The sequence below is a fragment of the Malus sylvestris genome, chromosome 12 (genome assembly GCF_916048215.2).
Source record: "Malus sylvestris chromosome 12, drMalSylv7.2, whole genome shotgun sequence".
Classification (NCBI taxonomy): domain Eukaryota; kingdom Viridiplantae; phylum Streptophyta; class Magnoliopsida; order Rosales; family Rosaceae; genus Malus; species Malus sylvestris.
The window spans coordinates 13,160,567-13,171,030 of NC_062271.1; the positions used below are offsets into that span (position 1 = coordinate 13,160,567).

The 10,464-nt window shown below is 38.5% G+C and overlaps 1 protein-coding gene across 2 annotated transcripts; it reads left to right on the forward strand.

Annotated features, from left to right (window-relative positions):
• Positions 1-1,129: 1,129 nt before the first annotated feature.
• LOC126592033 (phosphatidylinositol 4-phosphate 5-kinase 4-like) lies at positions 1,130-5,438 on the forward strand. 2 transcript variants are annotated; one of them, XM_050257788.1, is made up of 8 exons: positions 1,130-2,821; positions 2,969-3,136; positions 3,366-3,522; positions 3,619-3,738; positions 3,825-4,018; positions 4,307-4,434; positions 4,539-4,611; positions 4,788-5,438. In XM_050257788.1, the coding sequence occupies exons 1-8, from the start codon at positions 1,635-1,637 to the stop codon at positions 5,077-5,079; spliced, it is 2,319 nt and encodes a 772-aa protein (XP_050113745.1). In that variant the 5' UTR covers positions 1,130-1,634; the 3' UTR covers positions 5,080-5,438. The 2 variants fall into 2 exon arrangements, with proteins under 2 accessions (XP_050113745.1, XP_050113744.1); XM_050257787.1 differs by having other exon boundaries at positions 1,131-2,821; positions 3,357-3,522.
• Positions 5,439-10,464: the final 5,026 nt, after the last annotated feature.

The following is a 10,464-nucleotide window of genomic DNA, read 5'->3' on the forward strand; positions in this document are numbered from 1 at the left end:
ATCAATTACTATTCATTTCGGTGATTGAATTGACTCTTGACCGGGGGGGGGGGGGTTTGAGGTTGAGTTGCTCTGATAGTATCTACACTAAGGGAGTGGGGGTGGGCTAAGTCTTACAATAGGTTTGTTATAATAATGTGGTTCGACTTCATCTTTAGTAAGAATCAAACCTAATACCTCTCACTTACAAGTGAAGAAGAATACCCCTCACTTAACTTGAAGACTTGCATCTTGATCGTTGCATCTGATTTGATCGTTGCATCTGTTTTCTATAGGATAAATTGTGTAGCCAAAATGAAGCAACTTTTCTGGAACAGGAACTTGTGGTTCATTGTGTACTCCAAACACTGGTTATGGGAGAAACGAATCGTACTTCTACCGCTAAACTATACTATACCCGCTACAATCCGAAGAAAATTGGCCCGGAAAAAAAAAGTTAGAAGAATGGAAAGGAAAGATGAGAAGAGTCTCTGATAAAGGGTGATTTGGATTCGAATTCTAGGTTTTGGAATCAAGGGATTTTAATTTACTTATACTATAAAGAATTTTTTTAATTCTTAAAAGACAATAATGTAAACAACTATAATCTATCGGGTGGAGGATTTGTACATGGATGAAGGGAGGTGTTCACGTTGTCTTAAATCATATGTCACAAATTAGATAACTAAAAATGTAGGTAAGACCAATAAAAATGTGTTTCTAAAACTTACGTAGTCCATATCCGAGGGATTAGTTTTGATTCTCCCTCCTATGAACTCAAGTTCAAATCTCCTTTGCTGCCATTTAAATTCGCTTAATGTAGAATATTGTTTGTATAAAATAGACTACTTATTCCAATCTAAAGAAGTCGGTTCAAATTAGTAATATAACTTACATCAAATACATTACACACACACACACTCTCTCTCCACCCTTTGTCTTTAGGACTACACTGAGGATTAATGGAAGGATATGAAAGCCAAGGAAAGCTTCGAGAATACTAGAATGGTTCCAAATGTTTTATGGTTATCAGAGGTTGTAGGAAACGAACGACACTTCCTCTCAGCCACAAAGCAAAACACAAATATAGGAAAAGGAGTTGCACTGCACTCTCACCCATCGTTGCATGAAATTCCCATGCAACCACCACCCACAACCAGATGATCAAACTCCCTTTCTTCTCTTCATGTTTGAAATAATAATATAATCTGATAAAATAATGACCATTTTTTCACAAATTAACAAACTAACTACGTCCTTAGACATGCATTTAGTGACATGTTGCCTTAATTACTTAATTCTCTTGCGACAACCACGCCCGTTTTTAATGTTAATTTCAGAGAAATAAGTTCATCCACATGTCAGAATTTCGACAGACAAACTTCTTCATCTGGTTCAATCACTCCTTTCGCTTTTCTCACAAAAACAAAGAATATTGTACCAAAATATTTTTTTTCTTGGAATGGATGATTCATAATTTTTTATTTTTTTTTATCATCATTATATGAAGCTGCACTGTTATTTTGATTAATTCTTTCACGATTTCTGTTGTGCAAAATTTACTTGATCGCCGTTCTTGTTTACTTTGCAAAATTTCATTGTGAAAGAGTGTATATATTGATGGAGACGTGAAATTATAAAGAGTTGGTGCAGAAATGAGCAAAGAAAGCGGTAGCAGTGTGTACAAGGCATGGGAGGCCACCGTGCGCAAAACACAGGCTGCAAGGAAGCGTGCTAACAGCATTTTCGGAATTTCAGTGGATCATCCAGACGATGATGATCATGACCATAGTAGCGATGAAAGTGATTGTGGCCCTGAAGATATGATATATAATGCAGATAGGATCCTTCCCAATGGAGACTACTACACCGGTCATTGGTGCGAAAATTTCCCTCATGGCCAAGGCAAGTACTTGTGGACGGATGGGTGTATGTACGTTGGAGAGTGGTTTAAAGGCAAAACCATGGGGAAAGGTAGGTTCAGCTGGCCTTCGGGGGCTACGTATGAGGGCGAATTTAAAAGTGGATACATGGATGGGAATGGTACATACACAGGGACTAATGGTGACACTTACAAGGGACAATGGGTTATGAATTTGAAACATGGACATGGTACTAAGAATTATTCGAATGGGGATTGGTACGAGGGGGAATGGCGACGCGGGTTGCAGGAAGGTCAAGGGAGGTATCAATGGAAGGATGGGAATCATTACATAGGGGAATGGAAAAATGGAGTGATTTGTGGGAAAGGGACATTTGTATGGAGTAATGGGAATAGGTATGATGGAAATTGGGAAGATTGTGTACCTAAAGGGAATGGGACCTTCCGATGGCCTGATGGGAGTCTTTACGTAGGGAATTGGAGTAAGGATCTGAGTGAGCAAAACGGGACTTATTATCCATCCCAATCATCGACAGACGCCCATCTTGAATGGAATCCTCAAGATGTGTACAATGTTGATTTGAAGAATTGTATAATTTGTCCAGGGGAGAAGGTTTCAATTTTGCCATCGCAGAAGAAGCTTGCGGTATGGAGATCAGCAAAGGGTGAGAGTGTGAAGCCAAGAAGAATCTCGGTGGATGGAAGGGTAAGTGTCGGGCTGGATAAACCATTTGATAGGATGCAAATGTGGGATGGTAGTGCCCATGGCGGTGAATCACCTTGTAATGCCAGTGATCATAGGGCTTCTACTGTTGGGGGAGAACTGGATGAAGATATGATGGGTTTGCATGTTGAAGATGGGAATCAAAGGGTACATAAGACTGCAAGGAGACAGGGGGAAACAATCAGCAGGGGCCACAAAAATTATGAACTCATGCTCAATTTGCAGCTAGGAATCAGGTTTTAATTCATTATTAATTAACTTTGTACGATTTTGTTTGCACCTTCTTGTTTCGATCTTATCTTTTTGGTTCAACTGCTAATATATCATACACACTGTAGTGTTATGCCAGTCATTTGATGTATGTGGAATGATTTCATGCACAGGCATTCTGTTGGAAGACCAGGTCCATCTGGATCCCTTGATCTGAAGCCTTCTGCTTTTGACCCCAAGGAAAAATATTGGACAAGATTTCCTTCAGAAGGCTCCAAGTACACTCCGCCGCACCAGTCCTGTGAATTTAAATGGAAGGATTACTGTCCATTAGTCTTCAGGTCTGACCTTGTACATAACAAATATACATGTATGTTGCTGTTGCTGTTGCTTTATCTCCACAAAGAAGGAAAAATGTTACTTGATTACGCTAGATGTACACCGAACTCCTAAGGCTCAAACAATTAGTTGTTAGGGAGTTGTTAGTAACTCCATTGCAGTCTTTGTTCCTAAGAAGAATGTCGAACAATTATTACCGTTACATATACATTTTCTGTTCAGGACTCTTAGGAAGTTGTTTAAGGTCGATCCAGCCGACTACATGTTATCCATCTGCGGGAATGATGCACTTCGGGAACTCTCCTCTCCTGGTAAAAGTGGCAGCTTCTTTTACTTGACCAATGACGACCGCTACATGATTAAAACAATGAAGAAGGCAGAAGTAAAAGTAAGTTTTATTAGTACTTCCCTCATATATTTTTCTTTCAAATCAACACTCGTCTTAAGTGAGTAATTGGTTAATTTCTATTTCACGGTGAATTAGGTACTTATAAGAATGCTTTCAGCCTACTATAACCATGTTCGAGCATACGAAAACACTCTGGTCACTAAATTTTATGGTCTACATTGTGTAAAGCTCATGGGCCAACCTATTCAAAAGAAGGTACTTTCCAAGTACTGATAGACCTATATAGAACTATTTTATACTGTTAGTTTTGAGTAACCATTCACGATTTTCTTATGATCCAGGTGCGGTTCATCATCATGGGGAACCTTTTCTGTTCCGAATATACCATTCACAGACGTTTCGACCTGAAGGGATCGTCCCTCGGTCGAACAACAGATAAGCCCGAGACAGAGATTGATGAAATGACCATTCTTAAAGATCTTGATCTTAACTTCATATTTCGACTCCAGAAGACATGGTTTCAAGATTTTTGCAGGTGAACTGTTTTCTTAGTTTTCATTGTTTTGCTAACATACCGGAGCAACATGTTGGAAAATATAGTCCTACGTCAGAAATATAACAATATAATATACGTGGTGGGACCGTGGGAGGTTCACTACTACTATGAGTAAGGCCTCTTGGGACAAAATTTCACACTTAGTAATAGGTGGTTAAGTTGGTGAAATTACCGGTGATGTTGGTGGTGGCCATGCTGGGCTGAAATGTTTATCATGACAACTATTAAATGTACATACTTAAATGAACGTGTTTCGTGTTTTTGCAGGCAAATCGACAGGGATTGTGAGTTTCTTGAACAGGAGAGAATAATGGATTATAGTCTGTTGGTTGGACTGCATTTCAGAAATACATCAGCTGCTGGGGATCTCATTCCTTCGGGAGCACACACTCCTGGTTATTAATTACTTTTTTATATATATGAAGTCCTATATTTTTCTTCAGTTTGCATTAACAACTTGCTCACCATGCAAGAGGCTGCTATGTTTTCTTTCCCTCAGGTGACCAAGACAGCGAGGGAGCACCGCGTCTTTCTCGAGCAGACATGGATCAGCTTCTTTTAGATCCATCCAGGTCAAATCTCTCTCTACATAAACCATTCATGCTTGGTGCTTGAAACAAGTAATACCGATCTCAGTATTTACAGAAAAAGCACAAGAGACATTATAAAAACATAAAACCGACTTGATCTGCTTAAAACCGAAAACCAGTAGGAAAATTTTAAATGACGATTTGGCTTTGAGATGCAGGTGGGCTAGTATTAAATTGGGGTTGAACATGCCAGCAAGAGTCGAAAAGACTGAGAGAAAAAGTGACGAATTTCAGCTCGTGGGAGATCCAACAGGAGAGTATTATGATGTTATAATGTTCTTTGGAATCATAGACATTCTTCAAGACTACGACATAAGCAAGAAGCTTGAGCATGCATACAAGTCGATCCAGTATGATCCAACTTCTATATCCGCTGTTGATCCGAGGCAATATTCGAGGCGCTTTCGTGATTTCATTTACAAAGTTTTTGCAGAAGAAACGGCCACTTGAAACATGAAAATAAGTAATTCTCTCCTCATTTCTTGACTAGCAAGAAAACTGTTGAAATTAAGTAAGTTCGTACGACATTTCATCAACACGACGATAGTACGTACATATTTTCACTAAATTACAGAAAGTGCTATGAGCAGAAGCAGCCCCTGTAAAACTGTATCAGAATCCAAAGTGTTCTGATAATCTAATTCTCTCTCTTTCTTTGGGGTTGAGAGAGAGAGAGAGAGAGAGAGAGAGAGAGAGAGAGAGAGAGGTGTATGTATGGGACTTGTAGCATTTGTATTTGTATACAGTAAAAGTGAGGTTTTGGATTATCAATCATGTTTGGTATTTCTATACAAAACCCCAGTTTACCACATCCAACTGAATTCTTCAATTTCTCACAATTCTTTTCTTTTTTCTCTTTATTTATTTTATTTTTACAATAACACCTAACCTAATCATATATTTCTGAATAAGACTATAATAAGATTGCTGATCTACTACATTCGTAATCACATTGATGAGGCTTACCTTATTATCCAAGTAGCCACATGGTATTCGTTGCCTATATAAATTCCATAATGTTTCTCTCTGAACACAAAATAATAACAAATGTCTAAACTGTTACAAAAGCAGTGTGAATGTCCACGGAAGAAGCAGTATAATTGAAGACTTCGAAAGATGATTAAAGTTTACCATTCACTTGATGACTTTGGTTCCCATTGATAGGATTTTTATCACACGCTCAAAAGGGTTAAGAACACCTATAATGACATACCACGACCGAGATCAAGGCATGCTGGCCGTCACGTGAGAGTGACGTAGCCATGTGCACAATGCGGAAGCAATAATGATAAGAATTATACGAATAATTAAAAACCAAATTACTAAAGTGCACTACTAAACAGGAAGTGATAGGAGTTAGTTACAATAGTAAACACTCCTAATCAGAGCATAATAAGTCTAGGTGCAGTCCAGTAGGACAAGTACTAGTTACACAGTACCAGAAATGTCCTACTATTATTTAGATGGGTCAGAACTGCCGACGTCCTTAAGCCACCAACAACAAGCTTACTTAAAACCTGGAGGGGAGCAGAACATAAAACGTGAGTGGGCAAAAAAAAATGTTTTACAAAACTATTTCATTTATCAACATATCTAACCCCTCGCTGTAAAACACGTATAATTTTTCCCAGAATCAGAATATAAGCATGTACATAAATATATATATATATATATATATATGTAATCATAACATTTCAATCATGCTTCACGTAATCATAAACATATGTATGCCATGCCAAGATATAACGGAGTAAGCAATTCAGGTAAGAATAATTTCATAGAAATAATACATGTGAGCTGGAACCCCTATGGTAGTCTGTACGGCTGAATTCATAGCTCAAAAGTCACTCTAGCCGGAGTCACTACTATGACCTATACGGCAATATATTGCACAAGAGTTGGAACCAAACAAAAGGTCTATACAACAATAATGGGTGTAATATAATCATGCTCAATACTACTCTCACATAATAGCCGGGCGATAAATCGCTAGTCACCTACGAGTCAGAACCATAAATAAGGTCTGTACGACAAGAATGTACACCTAAATTGGATCCAATATAAGCATGTGGTGCGGGAGGTGACATAATAAACAGGCCTGTATCATATCTCTGGCTAAATCACAATCACCCTAAGTGCAGTTTTATGAGCTCAACATTATTCAATCACATATCACATCATCGATGATTCATATAACCAAACATGACTTACCTGGGCTTACCTGAGCGTCCACAGCACCACAATTATATATATAACGTATCACACACCAATTCATAAACGAATTATAGACTCATATGCATGGCATTCAAGGCATAAACATTTAAACATATTTTTCTGGGAAAATATCAAGTATATAATATATACTGAAAACCAAAAGCCCACTCACTGGTATGTCAAAGCGTTGTAGGCCTCGATTCGCCCTTGGATACGCTCGTCCTCAGGATAAGTCTCACCTATATGCGAATTAACTATAAAAACGTTATTTTAAAGCACATAGGCAAAACTAGCTAATAACTTCTCATACAAAGCTCAAAATGGGTATATGAATATACCACTGTGACCTACACAACCTCAGGATCATCCCCAAATTTTTAGAAAAAATTTTGGACCGCTCACGGGCCGCCACGCATCAGCGAGTGCACAGCAAGACGCGCCGCCACACGCAAGGAATCCTGACTCCATAACTACCATTAGGAATATTCCCCGAAATATTTTGTTAAACCCAACGGTAACCGTCCAAACTAACTGACGGCGTTAGAATATTCCGACTAAACTGATGGAATATTCTGTCTTTCCGACGAGTCGCCGGTCGTCGGAAAACCAGGTAAAACTTCAAAACGTCTATTCTCACTCCTTTTTCAACAATTTTCTTCGAAATTTGAACCAAATGAAAGCTTAGAGTGAGAAGAATGGCGTTATACCTATTTGAAGGTTCAAATCTCACGAAATCACATCGGGGAAGCTTTGAAATTTCGACCAAACTTGCAACTCGTCATTTCTCGCGATCCCGACATCCAAATTCCTCAAGTGAACTACCCCGAGACTCGTGAGGACCTCATTAAGTTTCCCATGAGCTTAGATTTCCCTAAAACACAAGGTTTTATGTGAGTATGAACAGTGCATGAAAATTGGGTTATGGGTGCACGAGTTTTCGAATGATTCCTTACCTGAAACTGGTACCAAACGATTCGTAGCACCACGAGGAACACAATGGTGTACTCAAAACCTTCGATCTGTGAAGTTTGGGGTGTTCTTGCTCTTGTCCGTACGTATAGCAAGGAGAGAGAGAGTACGGGGAGGAAGAGAAATAAGGATAATTGATATGAGCATATTTATGCGACTTAGTTAGCTTGTTCTTGTGCATTTACGTTGTTAGTTCTTAGTTAATTTAGACTTTTCAGCCATTTTCGTGTGTTTTCAGGTTCTAAGGACAAAGTATGTGATGCGAAAATTAACTTAACACACAAATTAAACCCTCTTCTTGTCAAATTGTAGTATAAATGCAAGTAGGGATCGTTCTAAATCGGAGATTATGAGGGCTTGCTAAAACCTCTAAACTGACTTAAAAACATATAAACAAAGTTAAAAACAGTAAACTAGACTCAAAGAACTTAAAACAAACTCAAAGGACTCAAAACAAGCTAAAACGCTCAAATCTGCCTAAAAACACAAACTGGATAGATTTGGACTCTAACACACTTTTGGGACACCTAAAAACACAAATCAAAACAGATTTTGACTAATAAAACACTTTAAAGTAAAGGGGGTTTTGGTTTTGACGAATTTGAAAACAAAACAAGTAAATTAAAGAACTAATGAAATCTGCACGAATTTGAGTAAATTGAATGGATGGAAGGCTAGCTAGGAGGTTCTTCTCCACACATGACATACTTGCACATAAAACCAACTTTCAGTTGTTCTTTCGATCAATCATGAAACTCAACACCCCAGGTTAATTAAGTCTGCTTAAATTAACCTTCAAGTTCTCCTTAAGTTATTGAATTGGATGGGAAAGCGCATACAACAATTCAAGCATTCTTCAAAAGTTCTTTTACGTGAACAACACAATAAAGATACAATCAAAGATCATTAAGCATTATGAAAACTATAAGTATTGACAAGGCATTTGTTACTGATAGGAGCATATTTATGCGACTTAGTTGGCTTGTTCTTGTGCATTTATGTCGTGTTTCCTTAGTTATTTTAATGTTTAAAGTCATTTTCATGTGTTTTCAGATTTTAAGGACAAAGTAGGTAAGAAGATGCATTTTGGAGCATTTTGGAGCAAAATGGAGCTTGGAATGCATGTCACATATTTGGAACCAAGGTTTGGACGAAATTGAAGACTTAAAGAGGCTAAGAATGTGAAGAATTAGTGTACAAAGGATCAAGAACTCAGCCACAAAAGGACACACATCCTTGCCGTGCAATCCATATAGCATTCCCTTTGGATTCCCATGCATGCTTAATCATCCTTGTCCCCTAAAATATTTCTGATTTTATGCCTCAATACACTCAATTATCACACTCAATTGCTGCATACCTCTTGTTCCCTTCACCCATCAGATTTCACACAACTTTCACAACCATTCCATGCACCAATTGATGCTCCATCATCCACATTTGGGATCCAATGCCGTGTGCAACACATGTTGCTGCACCTTTGACTAATTTCTGAAACATTTCACCTCCCCTTTTCATTTCCATGCAATGAACACAATCATTCATGCTCCCTAGCTGAAATACCACTCCATTTTACCCTCCATACTTTGCATCATTTCTCCATTTTCATCCTTGGACCATTGCACACCACAAATTCACCCTCCTTGCTGTGCATTTCCCCCACTGCCTAATCTGATTCTCTAGGGTTTTTGGGGCCTATATATACATGTTTACAACCCTTGGCAAAGGGTTGAACCTCCCATATTCATCATTCATGCAGAAAATTCGTCCATACTCACCCTAGGCAGCAAAACACCCCAAAAACACCATTCTAGTGCCCAGAAAACATAACAGCCACTCCACCCTCTTCCACCCTTTTTGCCGAGTTTTCCACCACCCTCCAACCATCAAACACTCCTCCACACTCACCCTAAACCTTTCCATACCATTCCCCATCCATTCTACACCATAAAACTACCCAAAACCTGTCCACAACCCAATCTGCCGCAAGCAAGGGAAATGAGGAATCTTGGATGCACTTGCTGCCAAGTTGGAGCATTCTAGGTGTTTATGCGACTTAATTGGCTTGTTCTCATGCATTTATGTGATGTTTCGTTAGCTATTTTAGTGTTTAAAGTTACTTTTGTGTGTTTTCAGATTCCAAAGCCGAAGTGTGCAAAATGATGTAATTTGGAGCATTTTGGAGCAAAAGGAATGGATGAATTGAAGACTTGAAGAAATTAGGATTCCTAATCAACGAAGGATTCCTAATTGACGAAGGATTCCTAATTGAAGAAGGATTCCTAATTGAAGAAGGATTCCTAATCGACGAAGGATTCCTACTCCAAGAAGGATTCCTAATGGAAGATGGATTCCTAATCACATGAGGATTCCTAGAAGAACAAGGATTCCTACTCCAACAAGGATTCCTACTTGAAATAGGAAAGTTAAGCCAAAGTTTCCTACTTTGGTTTGATTTTTCCTAAATGTCCCTAAAAGTTCCAGCAATTATGAAGACTTCCTAAGCATTCTAGGACATGAAATACACATCTCTTGCACCTTTTAAACCCTAGCCGAATTTCCCTTGCCCTTTCCTTTAATTTTCTGATTTTGTTTCCTATTTCTAGAAGCTTTTGACTTAAATTTCTGTTTACCTAATTAGCCTAGGGTTTT

Excerpts from the sequence above, each read along its gene's own strand:
- LOC126592033 (XM_050257787.1), top strand. The coding sequence starts at position 1,635 with ATGAGCAAAGAAAGCGGTAGCAGTGTGTACAAGGCATGGGAGGCCACC. Across the intron at positions 3,523-3,618 it reads TGAAGAAGGCAGAAGTAAAA|GTACTTATAAGAATGCTTTC; the intron begins GTAAGTTTTATT and ends ACGGTGAATTAG. Across the intron at positions 4,019-4,306 it reads TGGTTTCAAGATTTTTGCAG|GCAAATCGACAGGGATTGTG; the intron begins GTGAACTGTTTT and ends GTGTTTTTGCAG.